Source organism: Nematostella vectensis, chromosome 1 (genome assembly GCF_932526225.1).
Source record: "Nematostella vectensis chromosome 1, jaNemVect1.1, whole genome shotgun sequence".
Lineage (NCBI taxonomy): Eukaryota > Metazoa > Cnidaria > Anthozoa > Actiniaria > Edwardsiidae > Nematostella > Nematostella vectensis.
This window is the reverse complement of record NC_064034.1, coordinates 7,834,217-7,850,192: the sequence shown is the minus strand read 5'-3', so window position 1 is coordinate 7,850,192 and position 15,976 is coordinate 7,834,217. Positions and strand designations below refer to the sequence as shown.

The following is a 15,976-nucleotide window of genomic DNA, read 5'->3' as shown; positions in this document are numbered from 1 at the left end:
TACAATTAGAGTGGTTTTCGTTCATTAACCCGTGAAACAAAGTGTGATAGTCAAAGTGTAATAATCAGGAAAACAGAAAAGAGAACAATGGAATTAGATCGCAATAAAGCGTAATACGCTAAAGTGTATTTCACGGGCTTATGGAGATCACACTCTACATAAATATTGCCGTCTTCGTATCTTTAAGTCCCTAGTTAATGGTTTACGTCATGACGGTCATAACGTGGGCCACGGAAAATTAGTTGCTAGTCGTATCCCGCATAAGTTTTGTGGCCTCCGCTTATAGATATTGAACAAAAAGAGTGGATTACGTAATACGTAAGACCCCATGCAGAAAAGATGGTTCACCGATGACGTTGCCCTTTAAAGCCGAATTCGTTGTTTTGCGACCGCCGAGGATTCAATCCATTCCTCTTCTGCGCGTAGTCAATCATACCACCATGGCCAATCAATGTCCTTGCTGTGTGCAGTCAAATGGTTTATGACGCGACATTGATAACATGAAAGCCATCGATTGGTTTAGACCTTGATTGAGTACGCGCTATTCCCAAACGAGACAAGGAGTCTGGATTCGCCCAAGTCTCGCAACAACGAATTCGGCTATAACTATTTTAAGATATGCCAGGGTTTTGAGTATTGGCAACCCGAGTGATGGAGCCTATCACTGAAAGGAATTTGCAGTTTATTATACTTCCACCCCATAGTATCAGCTATAGTACAATGCAGCCTTTATTAGGCATTTGTCTGCAGTAAATTTCTCTTTTAAGTCTTTAATATTCCACTATATACTACAACATCCAAAAACGTAGTTATCATACAATGCAAGAGCTCGGTTAACGAATCCCTCTCCTTGAATCGCCCCACGACAGGTAATCCGGAATCCATGAAAAAATGAGACTTGGAATCCGGAATCCATGCTACTGGAATCCGGAATCCACACACTGGGATCCGGAATTCAATACTTAAGCTGGAATCCGGAAAACAAGAATCCTGGAAAACAAAAATGAAATCCGGAATCCACGGAAAAAAAACCCACATGGAATCCAGAACCCTATTGAAGAACTAGTCAAGGGACGACATGGAGCAGCTCACCAGTATCTTACCACCTCACAACGCAGACTTGTGTTAATCGGTATCTTTGGTGTTTCAATGTCCGGCGACAGAAAATTGGACCCGGGTAAATGTACGAGCTCCCTTATGCGAATAAACCTGTCAACATTTCACAATGCTATTTCAAAACCTCATTTTTTGTTGGCATTTGCTTTAGGGATTTCATTGTCTGTCAACCGAGAACTGGACACGGGAGTCAAGCTCATTGTTCTAGTTCTCTTTCGACACAGCTGCAACCGAGTCTGTAATGAATGCATGAACTTATGATTCCTGAACGCGTACAACAGAGGATTGATCAGTGCATTCAACGAAAAGCATAATGTTGGTATAACTCCCGTGATTATTTCTTTAGCAATCGGTGACATTCCCTTGGTAATGTTCCCAACCAGCCATAGCAACCCGATGGAGACAGGGATACAAAAGAACAACATGTTGCTAAAGACCATAATTGCGATGCGTCGAGCAAGGCAGAAGTCCTTGAGCACTTTTCCGCTTGTAGCAGTAGGCGCCCCTTGCTTGGATTTTACAACATAGATATAGATATGCACGTATAGAGGTATCGTAGCGAGGTATAGCAACACAGCCACAGAACCTATCCCGACACCAAGCTCAAGCATATGAGGAATGTCTCTCAATGGTCGCACTGGGACGCAGTACGTGTTACTAGTATATACGCCTATTCCAGCTGTCGGGAGAATAGCAATGATTGTAGCGATGACCCAGAAGACGATCAAGCAAATGATGGCTTCTTTTCTTCGCAGTCGTGCCGCAGGGTTCATGCAATACACAATTGTAAGGTACCGCTCTATCGTCAGAAGCACTGAAGTTGTGATAGTCACTATTTGCGCCACTAACCACAGAAATCCAGCAACTGGACAAAAATCGCTCATGATTTTAAGAAAGTCTTCATATGGAATCTTTCGCACGCTAACCAAGACTAGCGTGTAAACGGTCAACAGGATGTCACTTGCTGCCATGTTAGTCACCAGCAGTAAAGCCACGTTCCCACGTAAATGGCGGTCTGTCAGAGTGTTAACCATCACAATGATGTTTAGCGCGAGGGAGATAGGCGCGATCAAGTATTCAACGTTAAGAATATTATTATCAGTGTCCCAGCATCGATGTATCGGCTTGGAAGTCAGCACAGAAACTTTGCATTGATCATTTTTCAGGCATTTTGGGTAGAAGCCATATTTGGCAAATGTTTGGACTTCCTTGGATACTGTATATTGGATCGCCCTGCAGTCCCCTTCGATTCCTATATAGTACATCTCGGATCTTAGGTTCTCCCATGTGACGCTATTTTGAGAGGTCTCTTTCGAGAGGCAACACTCGGCGCAATTGTCTGTCCACGTGACTCCGCCAATGTCACGCAAGTATTTTAGCTCAAGAACGTTGTTGCTAGGCAACCAATAATTCCCTGTCATGTTAATTGTTTCAAGCTCTGGGGTATTGACTGAAAGGTTTCCGTTCCATTTGCGTAGTTTGTTGTTGGCTAAGTTTCTGCAGAAAAAAATATGAATGAGCAAAGCCTAAACATGAAATCTATACTTTAAAAAAAACAGGTGAGTACACACATCTAGGGGCTCAATGTAGCCTGCGTGCAACCGACGGATGCAGCTAACGTATTATTTTTCTGCATAAATTATTAACAATCAAGTAACTGATGTGTTTTAGTCGGTGAATGAGCTAATGTGTTCAAAGCAGTTATGAGTTCAAGTTAGTGAGATGTTTTAGTTAGTGAGAGGTTCAAGAGCTAGTGAGTAATCAAATCAAGTTAATGTGACCAAGTAAGTTAATGTGATTTGGTTATAGAGATATAATGTTTCAGTTAGTGAATATGTTTAAATTAGTGATGTGTTCAAATCAAGTTAGTGAATGTGTTCAAATTAGTAAATGTGTAGTTAGTGACTTGTCCATGTTAGTAATGTGTTCAAATCAAGATACTGATGTGTTCGAGTTAGTAAATGTGTTCAAGATAGTGAATGTGTTCAAATTAGTGATGTGTTAAAGTCAAGTTAGTGAATGTGTTCAAATTAGTGATGTGTATAAATCAAGTTAGTGAATGTGTTCAAATTTATAAATGTGTAGTTAGTGACCTGTTCATGTTAGTAATGTGTTCAAATAAAGTAAGTGAATGTGTTCAAGATAGTGAATGTGTTCAAACTAGTGATGTGTTCTACCAGAAGGGAAGTGTAGCTTACAGGTATAAAAGGCTCTTTAATCCACTTAAACTGGCGTTTCCTATCTCCTCGAGGTCATTATCGGCCAATGTCCTGCAAAGGAAAAAAAAAGTTAGCATCCATCTTGGCAGTCCATAGTTGATGCTTTTTAATTTATACCGAAACAAATCATTATCAGAAGAAGTGTTTTATTTTTAGAAAAACCTTTTTTATGAATTTAAAGAAGTCGGTGACTCATGTACCACAAAACCTTTTTTTTTAATGCAGGGCCGGGCAGGGCACTGAGGGCATGTGCCCCCCCCCCCCCCCCCCCTTCCCACAATATATTCAAAGCAAATAGGGAAATGACCAGTAGGCGCGTGGTTGCCCCCCCCTAATATTTTCGTAATGTTTTTGTATTGTGCCCCCCCCCCCCCCGAATTTTACGTGGCCTTCTACATCTCTGTCATGGTCTTTTAAGACGAATCTTTTTTTTATTCCATTAGAGTGGACGTATACAGTACCTAACTAGTACACACTTACAGGTTTTTTACGTTTGAAAATCCCCGGAAGACAAATTCTGGAATGATCTTTAGTTGGTTCGATGACAAATCCCTATAAAATATGGCATGGATCAGGCTTTTGATTGAAATGATTCAAGTTTTCTAAAATTTCTCTGATACTTACAGTGAATGAATTCTATCCGTGTTGTCGAAGTGTTTTCGAAGTTCCGTCAAATTTGTCAATCTGCATTTAACGTCAACGGTAGCGTTCACCATGTCCGTACAACTGCAAAATTGCGTGACGCAAACTTTGGACAATGTGGGTGACAGTAACGCAACAAGCACGAGTAAAAATAAGCTTTTTTCCATCTGAAATAAGAAACAATCAAAGTTTATTTTTATTACTGTAGTATCATAAATATTGTTGTTGTTATTATTATTTTATTATTATTGAATTTAAGTTTATGGGTTGCTCTTTATAAATCGCTTAGAAACTCTTGGCACTTTTGTAAATACTGAGGGTTTATCAGCTGTAGCAACGTTTGGTTGATCGTTGAATTTCTCCTGCTCCCGTATAGGGAACCCTGGATCACCTGATTCTGTGATTTAAAGGAACGTAGTTGAAATGCACTTTGTCCTCGTGGGTCGATATAACAAACTTCCGGTTTTTCTTTGTAATTTACCTTCCTCCTGAGTACCAGATTTCGAGCGGACACAGTTTTACTGAGAGGACAGAATGTAGAATTACAAGTAATTCAAGTATCCTGTTTTAAGCGGAAATGTAAGCAAAACTCTACGTAACTTTTGGGCTATTTTTGTCTGGATGTCAGGGATAACGGGGCACTTGGCTCCTTTCCTTTCGAACTTCTCGCCGCATTGACGTTAAAATACGCGCGTCATAATAAAGTGCCAAAGTAATTTAAGTTAGAAGGTTTTTTGAAATTAAAATTCAATTGGTAACTGTGTTGCTATAGAATGTTACAAAAGGCTTATTTGATATGAGGGATCGAGCACTTTCGAGTAGCAAAAGCAGACGATACAAGTGTGCTAATTGAATTAAAATGGTGTTTACACCAAACTTTCTAGAATGGAATTTCGATAAAATGCACTTTAGTTTTGAAAACGAAGGAAGCAGTTTAATGGATAAAGTAAAAGCCTAAAGGAAATTACCGAGACCGTATTTACATTTATTTTCTTATCGTACCATGACGAAGCGGTGGAAGAGTCTGAATAATCAACAATTAATTTCTCAACTCTCAGCACAACGCCGGATTTTGTTTTTGTTTAACTCTTCTGGTTTGAGAGCAGTAAAATTATCTTAGCTGATGCGTATGCTGTGATCATAATGTCAAACCCATTTCATTTTATAAAAGTAAATTCACGTCAATACATTAGTTATGTTGTATTAGGAGTCGTTTAATTACCTGGGTGTAAATCAGAATGTCAACATAGTTGTGTGGGATATTGACTGCCAATTAAAGCGCGATTCGATTTCATAATGAATCTCCACTGCATCTCCTAACCTTTTCAGACTATCCTGGCACCAGATTCAATTCTAATTCTTGAGTAACACAAACATTTACACGGCTTTAGTATGCTTAGACCTACGTCTTTAGAACCTACCTTCTAAAAATACACATGTAGGGAAAATCAGTCTTAGTTCCTTAGCATTTGGTTAAGGACAGCAGTAACAGCGTCGATCGAGCATATGATAAAAGTGGTCTTGTGTAATAGAATACCGTCCTATATATATAGCCATCTGAATGGCATGACAGTTGTCATGCTACGACTGGAGGATATGCTGATGATGGCACCCGTATTGACTCAAAATAAAATTGTAAACATCTACGAGTATGTCTATAGGCTGGACCCAGGATGGGCAGTTGAACAATTTTTAAGATAAATAAGATATACAGTTCCGTGAAATGAAGGAATTTTGCGACGTCGTATTTCCGGGAACGATTAACGTTCTGCACGACTAAGATTCAATTTTGCTCATATTGATTGCCCATTAGAGTGTGATCAATTATACAAGCACATAACTTTCACGAATGGTTGAGAATGTCACGCGATATCCGAGTGTGCACCCACGAATACCGATCAAGAGTTCGAATTTGTCGATCGAGTGCCGCGTTTGTGTGTGCGACCATGCTGTCACAGAATCGCTTTCTTGAGGCGCTCGCTAGTCGTAGAGACGACTGCTCTAAAGCAAAGTACTTAGAACATAAGTGAAAGGTCGAGCCTAGTGTGACCCTCGCAGGTCAGACTCCCTAGGTATAAAATCTATGTGCAAACGTGCTCACACGGTGTAAACAGCTCATTAAAGAGACCGGGACATTCATTATTCTGACTTAGGACGTGACCGTACATTTGTACAAGAGTCAATTATAAAGAACGAAATGTTCTGGTTCTAAGTTTTGGTTACGTGCAATACCGTGTTACCTCGTTAACAAACCGGATGATAATATAGTGTTAAAAAACCCGAGGCATTTAATACTGTTCTGATCCAGGACGTGTGCGTACATTTATAGAATAAATAGGATAAATTGTACAAATGTAAAAACACGTACAATTTACATTAACTCGTTAACAAACCGGAAGCTCAGAGTGTTGAAACCCGAACGTTCGTTATTTTGATTTAGGACGTTGCCGTGCATTTGTTTAAAATAACAGATAACTGTACGCGCATTGATACCTTGCTCATGATACACACAAGGTTTACAAAATAAATCTTTATTTAAAATCTAAAAACTCTAACAAAGGCCAGTTGCCTTTACTTTATGTGCGACTCAAGTGTTAAGAGTACGGCTCGCGGCTGAATCGTACGATTCGCAAGTAAAACGTTTACAAACCAGTAAAACTTGTGGCCGGGTCACGGGCGGAGGGTGTAGTTCGCGGGTGAAATGTACTACTCGCGAGTCATAGGTATGACTTGTGGGTCATGGCTACGACTCGCGGGTAATTGATTTAACTCGCGGGACAAGGGTGCGACTAACTGGTCAAAGGTACTAAGTACAGGGTAATTAGTGAAGCTCGCGGTCAAAGGGTATGAAGGGTGTGGGTCGCCGGTTCGTGTCTAAGTGGAGATGCAGGTCGTTTGAAAGTTGCAGCTGAAAAATCGCGATTATAGGGTGGGCCGCCGGTGGACGGTGTGGTTCATGAGTGTGTCTGCGGCTCGTACGGTTAGCAGGCAAGGCTAACAGATTAAGGGAACGGCACGCAGGAGAAAAAAAAAACTGCGGGTTGCGTTCGGAAGGTGCGGCTTGTGAGTAAAGTGCTTGTGAAGGATTTGGGTCGCCATTAAATGATGCATATCGCGAGGTTCGGGTAAAAAAGGTCCTTAAAGCCGCATTGTTACCAGATTACTTCCGGAGGTCCGACGGAAACCTCAACCGTTAAAAGACAAAAGAATCTATTAGATTCTAAGATTTAACAGGGCATTAGCTCTAAAATATCAATCACATCCTCAAAGAAACTTCCAAAAGACACACTGCTTTCAATATTTTGAAATGTTTTACGCGTTCTCTGTTAAAAACCATCGGAGATTGTTACGTAATCGACCGGAAGTAAACTGGTGACACTGCGGCTTTAAAACTTTTCATTTCAATGTCAGCTTACTGTCAGTTGACTAGCTTTCATTTTTGCTTTATTAGTAGATCTTGAATAAATGTCTTATTCATAATATATTTTTTTCGCCTAGGTTGCCTTGCTAGTAGACCTTAATGAAATGTCCATAACCACGTTCTTCTGGAACACGCGCCTCATCTTCTGCTTGAGCACGATCTTGAATCGTGAGTTTCTGTACGCGTACAGAAGAGGGTTTAGAAAACTATTAAACGTAAAACAAAACGTCGGAAAAACTCCAACCAGCACGTTCCTTCCCTCCACGGAAATGTCTTTCTTGAAGATGTCTGTGAGAAGCCACAATAAGCAAATAATGATTGGCGTTATGAAGAAAACCATGTTACTGACGACAAGAAGCGCGATTCTCCTGGCGATCTTACCGTCACGTTTGACGCCCGCCTGGTGACTTGTCTTACTCACGAATAGAAATATGTGAATGTACAGAGGAATAGTAATAGCGTATAGTAATATCCCATATAAGGCAACGCCGACACTGTACGCATACGTTGAGGGGACTGACTGCGATGGCTGAATAGGCACGCAGTACGTGTTGGTGACGTAAGAGCCAATACCCGCCAGAGGGAGGATAGCTCCGCAGATAGCAATACACCAGCTGATACCTGCCGCCGTCAGAGCAACACGTTGAGTTGGTTTAAATCTCGGGCGCATTGCGAACACTATGGTTGCATAGCGTTCCATTGTGAGCAGAAGCGACGTCTGGATTGTCTCAAATTGTCCCAGCACCCACATGAAGCCTAGCACCGAACACAAGCGGTCGAGGAAGGTAACGTAGACCTGGTAAGAGGCGCTCTGTCTCGCTGCAGTGACACATATGCTGTATACGCCGATAACACAGTCACTTATGGCCAAGTTCGACACGAGAAGCATCGCAATGTTGTTCCTCAGCAGAGGAGTCGTGGAAGTGATCACAACCACATTGAAGTTGAGTATGATCACGGCAATCCCTATGAAGTATTCCACGTAGAGAAATTTGTTGTCCGTATCCCAGCACCGATGTCTTGGAACTTTTACAACCTCCGAGGAGTAACACTTTATGTTAGTGTCAAAGCACGTAGGGAGAAAGTTATACCGCGCAAATGTCCGTGTCGTCTCGCTAACAGTGAATTCAAATCCTCTGCAATGCCATACGACATACTGGTCAAAATGTCCTTTCGCGTACTGAGCGATCTTTGGATCAGTCAGGTTTTTCACGAGATTGCATCCCGCACCGCACGCCTCACTCCATGCCAGTCCCCTGATCTCTTTCAGCGAGCCCAGCTCAAGGACGTTATTGGTTGGTTTCCAAACAGGATTACCGTCAAGTTCGAGAATTTCTAAACTTGGAAGATCACGTGAAATGTTCCCTTCCCATAAACTAATGTTATTGTGACGGAGATTTCTGGAAGCAAAGGATTTAAAAGAAAAGCGTGAATATCAAGACATCGAAAGTACACTAAAATATCAAACAATACGCTGACGACCCAACCATATACTATCAAACAACTTTAACCAATCCCCGTTTTGCCATTTAGTCGAAAATTTCTCTCGCTCAAGCGGGTATTTTGCCTGAGAAGAATTCAAGTGTGGATGTCGCGCTAAAAAAAGGAAATTCACACTGTTTTTCCTTTTTTGAAATTTTTCTTCTTTACACACATTTGAATTTTCATTTGAAATTGCTGGTGAATATTTAGCTCAGCGCAGAGACGAGATGGATATCGGGCAAAGTAGAGTCGGAGCCAAGTTTCAAGGGATGAAATGGCCAAAAATACAGTAAATGTATGAGACGTTATCTCAAATACCGGAGAAAATGCATTGAAAGGGCATTTTGGGACCCTCCTGCTAAAAATCCTGGTTACGCCGCTGCTAACTTATGACTGGTTTATCGCTAAACTTACAGACTCTGTAAATTGTCTAATCCTTTGAATGCGTGAGGTGCGATGGCACTGATACTGTTGTTTTCAAGTGTCCTAGGAAAAAAAGATCGACTAATTACATAGGTTCTACAGTAACGAGAAATGTGGTACATACATGGAAGGGAAAAAGAAGAGAAAAAGCTCCAGGAGCCTCTGGTACCCAGGGTAATTTTGCCAAATATATTCTCTGTGAGTTCAACAGTAAAATGCACTGATAAAGGAAAAATAGTACAACGTATTTTGGATTGAACGAGCTTTTTCCCTTAATCTCGAATCTTTAAATACTCTAAACAATAATTGGATTATTGACACGGTATCAAAATTCAATACTTACAGGTTTATGAGATTTGTAAACATTTGCAGTCCATTGGAAGGGACGGTAAATCCAGCAACGACATGCAAAACCCTGACCACAAAATAAAAAAAATGAGAGTGCAGTTACAAATAAACACTTTTCCAGCGAGTCATAACAACAATTTCCGAAGAGATATATTACTTATATTACTTACAGCGAAGACACGTTTCGAGGATGTAGGATATTTGCCCTGATGTCGCCTAGATGTTGGACCTTACAAGCTGCCATTAGAAGCCCATTTGTGTCGAGAGAGCACTCGCACGCTGGGGCCAGACACACCTGTGACGTCATGTTCTCGCTACCTTGAACTTGCGCGAAAACGAGAATCCACAAGAAGACCGGTAGGTTCGGGAACATTTTATCCTTTTATCCCTGAAAACAAGAATTCTAGTATTCTTCCTTTTTAATATGATCGCAAAAAGGGAATAGTACGATGACCAGTTCCGTAGCAGTCATAGTACCGTATCACTCAGCATATTTTTAATCTTTTTTGCCTCGAATATCATTGTAGATTTGAACAACCCAAAACTACCTAAATGATACAAAACTATTAACCTTTCCTGAGATATAAATCGAGGTTATTTCATCTAATGAAAACAATACCTCCTCTAACAAAAATGTCCTAATTTTTATACGAATGCTTAGAAGAAAGAATGTCTGCTAATGTGTATGTTTTTTTTTCTGGCTTGATGCGATATTTTCGATCTACATTGCTTTTAGTTTTTCGTGCTTCACGGAAGTCGTTGTATAATAGTTCCGTATCATCCTACGCCCATAGTGTGTTTTTGGTTTGACTGCCAAAAAAAAGCCGCGAAAAGGATGGATTTGTTTATACACATCTCAATTGCTCATTTCATTCCCAATAATGTCAAATCTTAACTGTTAATTTTTATTATGTGGGCCTTAGATTTCAGTCATTCGGCTGAATAAATAACTTCATTTGAAAGACAACCTTCTGGATATTTTTTAGCGCCTGATAAAATATAATTCTATAATAATTTATTGAAACTGTGATTGATATATCAATATGCTAGGATGATTAAATAAAACGGCCAAGATTAACCATAGTTAAATCATTAGCTGGCAAACTTACAAAGGGATGTGTGATTGCAGAAATCTTAAAAGAACGACAACAAAGCATTGGCGGTCGTAGCATTCACATTTTATTCTTGAAAATAAAAACGGCTTGTTGCTTGAGCTTTCGTGCACGAAAATAAACAAAATAAATCACCCAATTCTAGGTCTCACCTTGTCCTGTTATACCACAGGCGCCCCATGTTCAGTGGTCTCGTATGGACCCGCTTCGATACTAAAGTTTATATATGGACATAGAAACGTATTAAAAACAAAAGAATTAGTAATGGATTTGGTGCACAATAAAAGGCTGAAGTCTTACAAGAAGTCTCCGGGGTTCGAGGTATTGGCGGTGCCTCCTCTGAACTTCCAAAACGGCTCAAATAGGAAAGAAAACGACACAGAGACAGAGACTTCTTGTAAGACTTCAGACTTCTTCTATGTCCATAAACTTTAGTATCGAAGCTGTTTCATACAAGAAGACCACTAAACTTGGGGCGCCTGTGGTTATCCTCTGCATTTTTATTTTGCCATTTTCGTGCCATATTTGTGTGGGTTGTGGCATTTATTTTGGAAGAATTATATCAGACCGTTTTGATTCTTGCAATATGGATTTGTTAGCGACACGCGAGCGAAAGCCCATTGACGATTGTTGGTTTGTTAACCTGCTGCATTGCAAAGTTAAAACCATTTTTATACATTAATTATGAGCATAAAGGAAGGGATGTGATATGTTTTTCAGTAAATATCTTTAAATTTTCAGATGAAAAACCTCGTACCATACGATAGATTTTTTTAGTGATACGGAACTATAACCGCTGCTACGGAACTACTATCACTATTAGCAAACATAAAAAAACATATAAATCATAATAAAATTTGAAAATGTGTAGTCTTTTCTGTACATGTTATATGCATAAGTAAATTTGTAGACGTCTTAGAAAAAATCATGAGCATTGGGCCCTCCGCAAAAAAAAGATAGAGCAATTTTAATATGAAGTGATACGGAACTGGTTATCGGTTATATTACATTGTATAACGAATGATTTATGCGAAGTCATCGAGCAAGATAAGAGGGCATAATTCCCTCTTGTCTGAAATTATGTTGTGGTGTTTTTCTTTTTAAATATATCACACTCTTTAATATAGGACACAGTTTGTTTAGTATACAAAACAGCTTGGCGGAAATCCAGTCGCCCTGAGGATTGAAGAACTTGGCGTATTTTACGTCTTTGTTTTGGCTTTAACCGTCAATATCTTTTTTTTTATAGGCTAATCCTGAAAAAAAATCCAGTGTAAGGCTGTGATGTCTACCCATTCTACCTTCACATATGATACAACATATGATACAGTAACTTAATTCAGTCGATGTTTCACTTACTTCTAACAGTTCTAATTTCTCTCCAAGCCTCGCAGCTAATGGCTTTGTTTGTATGGTATTCTCTGCTCTGTATGAGTGTGAACTAAAAGAAAAAGAAATCGTACGCGGTTTATATGACTGATAGCGCTCGCTGGGGTGCAGTGATTTAATTATCTGATTATTGGTTATTCAAGTGGGTACATGCCGAATTTGATATCATCAGACCGGTCCCCAAATGATAATCTATGCAAGCCAAAACCTCTAAATAACAAATTCAAACAAAAGGCGTGGCGAAAAATCGAACAACAGTTTGGCACGAAAAAAATATCAAGCAGGAAAAAAACACATTTTCCCTTTCAATGAAATATCAAGCAACGTGGCTGGTCCCTAAGTTTTTCTTCTAATGCTTTTCTTCTATACTCGGCAAAAAAAACGTATACAAATAAGTAGAGCTTCAATGCGAGCTAGAGGTAATAATCGAGAATAATTACCTAACGGCGAAAAGATGAGGACCTTTTACTTATTACTTTCTTCACTTTTCTCTTTCCCGATATTAAGGACAGGAAGTCAGAAGGCAACATTAATTAAGTTGATGACACTTTACGCTTAAACTTTAGTTCCCTATAGAAGACTCATTTTCGGCGCGATTTTCGTAATTTTTCAGATTTCATCAATACATATAAGCTTTATAAGATTCCGCTAGATTCACTTTTCTTAGAAATCATATTTTTTTTCATGAAAGCTAAATGGTAGCAATAACTTTATGTTAAAATAAAAATTTCGAAATCTGCGCGATAAAGTGGTATCCTTGCCCCTCTCACACAGTTGCCTTAGGTTTGGACTTAGCAGGGGGCGTAAATTCGAGGATGGATCTTTGTAGGCAGAGAGTGCATTTATTTTTTCAAAGATCGCAAGGAAATTTTGGCGTAAAATAAAGATTCATCAATAGCGAAGTTTGACAGGTCAGTTTTAAGTCAACAATTCGTGTGCTTCAAGCTGGAGTATCGGTAAGTGTACTGTGAATTTAGAAAAAAATTCATCGCGCAGATTTCGAGATATTTATTTTAATATAAAATTATTGCTTCAATTTAACTTGTATGAAAAAAATGATTTTCAAGAAAAGTGAATCTAGCGGAATCTATAGAGGTATTAATAAAATCTGAAAAAAAATACGAAAATCTTAGTATAAGCTGTTTAGCCAAAACAACCTCGGCGCACCACCTTAAAGTTAAAAGACGAATGTTTAGAAATGGACTTTGTTTGAAGATTTCTTTTTTTCTCTTGATCTTAGATTTTCTTAATTAGATTAGACTTAGATTTTCAGTGTATAATGAAGCAAAACTAATTTTAAAAGTTAAGATTTCATATCAGGATTCAGCAGATTTCACCAAACAGCTGTCAATTGCCCTTCCAGAACATAGAACGGGAAAAGCGTGGCGCGCCAAACACATAGCAAGTGCAAGAATAATCAAAACATAAAACGTGTGCAATCGAACTTCACACTTACTTTTAACATTTTACTCTCGAAAAAAGAAAGTTATGAAAAAATAACATTTCGAATACTCGATAATAGCACTCTAGAACAATCTAATTGATAGTGCAGAGTGACAATTTAAAATATAATCTATTCGTTTACGCCAAGATAAAAGCTACCGACTCAGACATCTAATGTTTGAACGAGCTTTTGGTTATTCTAAATAACGGGACCATGCTGATATGTTTTTCCTGTTTCGAATTACCCGAGAGACAGGAAAAGCGCAACCGCTTTATATTGTATTATAATTAAGTAGTATTTATTGCGTGGGTTAGTACATTCGGTCTTTTGGGTCAGGGGTATGGGGATCTGTCACACCTTAAATATTATGGTATATTTTTAGACCCTAAGTTCATCAAATAATTGGTAGCATTTAGATGTAACGTATCACACGTTACTGCTGGATATTATATATGATTTGCGGACTAAGTAACGGGTGCCTAACAATAATAATAATAGAATCGTAAGCACGCCAAGTTTTGTAATATTTTCACGTACGTAAGTTTTGTACTTTTTTTAATTGCGCGCATTTTCTGTTTGGGTAGGGAATGAGCATTATTTTATATTAATATTTTATTTGTGCGAACCTTTGAGGTACACCATGGCGTATTTGCGTGCGGTACGCTTTTTACCAAAACACGTTAATCGTCGCAAAAAATAAAAATAAAAACTTAAACCGCTTGGAGTTAAAAAAAAATAAGCCTTGTTTTTATTGCCTGCAATTTTCCCTTATTAGATCCAAATTACTCCATAATTATATCTAAGTACTTCTCATAAAGGCTTATTTTGTTAGGTGATACCCATTCTTTACCGCTAGAGCCTCCTTTTAATAATGAACGCTAATTAAAAAGCGCACTATCTATTGACAACACTGAGGACTGGTGTATTTTCTTTGCAGGTGTATTTTCGTTGTTAACTTCACTGAATCCCACTGCAAACAAGCCTAAGGGTTAAACTTTAGTTGCTACCTTCATTTTAGAAAGCAATTTGCGATTAACATCGCGTCAAGGAAGAAATCGTACGTAAGCCGCGAGCAGGAAATGAAAGAAATGCGTGAGAGCGTTACGGTTTTAAACTGGAGTAGCAATACATCCAACAAATGTCAATACAATCAAAGTTTCTTCCCAACATTGACTGTAAAGTGACAATTATGGCAAATCATGGGAGCTTACAATTTGTTGTAAATGTTCTATACTACAGTTATGGCGTTCGAATACTAGATAACCCATTCACTACTAATCCCCATGTAAAGGGGCCGTTGGAAAGAGAAATTTAGGTTTTACCCTTGAACAATGAGTTCTTCTTTATTAAAACTTTATGAAAGTCTGATTTTTATATCTTATTTTTTACCTTTTCTTTACATAAAAATTGATGAAAAATAGTGCAATTTGTCACAATTCCTACGTTTTCTTGATGGCACGTCAAAACTTGTGGCGAAGGTCTGCAAAAAGGAATGTCAATTTCGGCAAAGAATCTTTGATCTCCTCTTAGGAACACATCGAATAATTGAATCGAATTGAGAAATCATAAATAAGTGTAATTTGGATATATTCTCCAGTTTTCTTGTTAGTATTTTCCCGTTAGAACTCAAACGTATTTTGTTCTCGACAATCCTTTTCAACATTCTCTCCTCACTCCATCCCATTTGATGAATGCTATAACAATTAAGTAAAGAGTCCTTCTCAAAACTTAGAATTCGCCGTATTCCAAACCTCGAAAACAAATTGGACGCCTTTTAAACATGCTGCGTATATGGTGCGCAAATTTATGAAGTGGGAAATTGATGCTAAGCACATTTGAAGACAAATAAGTGAACCAGACTTGAGAAAGAAAATAAAAAACTCTAAGTGCTGTGAGACCGAACTTGAATGAAATAATTCAAGTGGATGAAAATGAAATATTTTAACGTGTAATGAATAATGGTAATTTTAGAATCAGTAGCGCCAATAACACACCTTTTAAAATGCTTCGAAACATATTTACCTTTGTTTTGTTCGACGAACTTGCTTAGCCGTCTTCAGCGCAGTTTGTAGTGCAAGGTGAAACCTTCTATTCTCACACCAATTCAATATTTATTTTCTTGACTTGTGACGTCATGTAGAGTGAACCAGTCATCTTTATGCACTTCGAATGATTGGCAGCTGTCACCTTGTGCATATTCGCATATTCATCGTGAGCTATGTTCACTGCTTTTCCATCGTCTCCTGTCGCTTTGCTTGAATTCTAGCAATTGACTGCGATGAAGTCACTAAAGCAGGATAACATGTCCAGTTTTCCCCATAACAAATTCTCTTTGATTTGCCGCCTTAAGCGCTTTTTATACTTTCCTCGGAAGCGTAGC

At 38.8% G+C, this 15,976-nt stretch overlaps 2 protein-coding genes and 1 long non-coding RNA gene across 5 annotated transcripts; 1 reads left to right on the top strand and 2 right to left on the bottom strand.

The window, feature by feature from the left end:
* Positions 1-665: 665 nt before the first annotated feature.
* On the bottom strand, positions 666-5,782 carry LOC5520473 (lutropin-choriogonadotropic hormone receptor). Its single transcript, XM_032365561.2, has 5 exons — positions 5,399-5,782; positions 3,960-4,144; positions 3,816-3,887; positions 3,315-3,386; positions 666-2,613 (listed from the first exon to the last, which is right to left on the bottom strand). Exons 2-5 carry the CDS (start codon positions 4,142-4,144, stop codon positions 1,242-1,244), a joined length of 1,701 nt encoding a protein of 566 aa, XP_032221452.2. The 5' UTR covers positions 5,399-5,782; the 3' UTR covers positions 666-1,241.
* Positions 5,783-7,404: 1,622 nt separating this feature from the next.
* Positions 7,405-15,937, bottom strand: LOC5520479 (relaxin receptor 2). Of its 3 annotated transcripts, none has more exons than XM_048731905.1 (6): positions 15,619-15,937; positions 12,123-12,204; positions 9,822-12,019; positions 9,647-9,718; positions 9,295-9,366; positions 7,405-8,798 (listed from the first exon to the last, which is right to left on the bottom strand). In XM_048731905.1, the coding sequence occupies exons 3-6, from the start codon at positions 10,022-10,024 to the stop codon at positions 7,472-7,474; spliced, it is 1,674 nt and encodes a 557-aa protein (XP_048587862.1). In that variant the 5' UTR covers positions 10,025-12,019; positions 12,123-12,204; positions 15,619-15,937; the 3' UTR covers positions 7,405-7,471. The 3 variants fall into 3 exon arrangements, with proteins under 3 accessions (XP_048587862.1, XP_032221454.1, XP_032221455.1); XM_032365563.2 differs by having other exon boundaries at positions 9,822-10,039; XM_032365564.2 differs by lacking the exon at positions 12,123-12,204 and having other exon boundaries at positions 9,822-10,039.
* LOC125570810 lies at positions 9,900-12,225 on the top strand. The gene is made up of 2 exons (XR_007313126.1): positions 9,900-10,008; positions 12,013-12,225. It is a non-coding gene; the product is annotated as an uncharacterized LOC125570810 (long non-coding RNA).
* Positions 15,938-15,976: the final 39 nt, after the last annotated feature.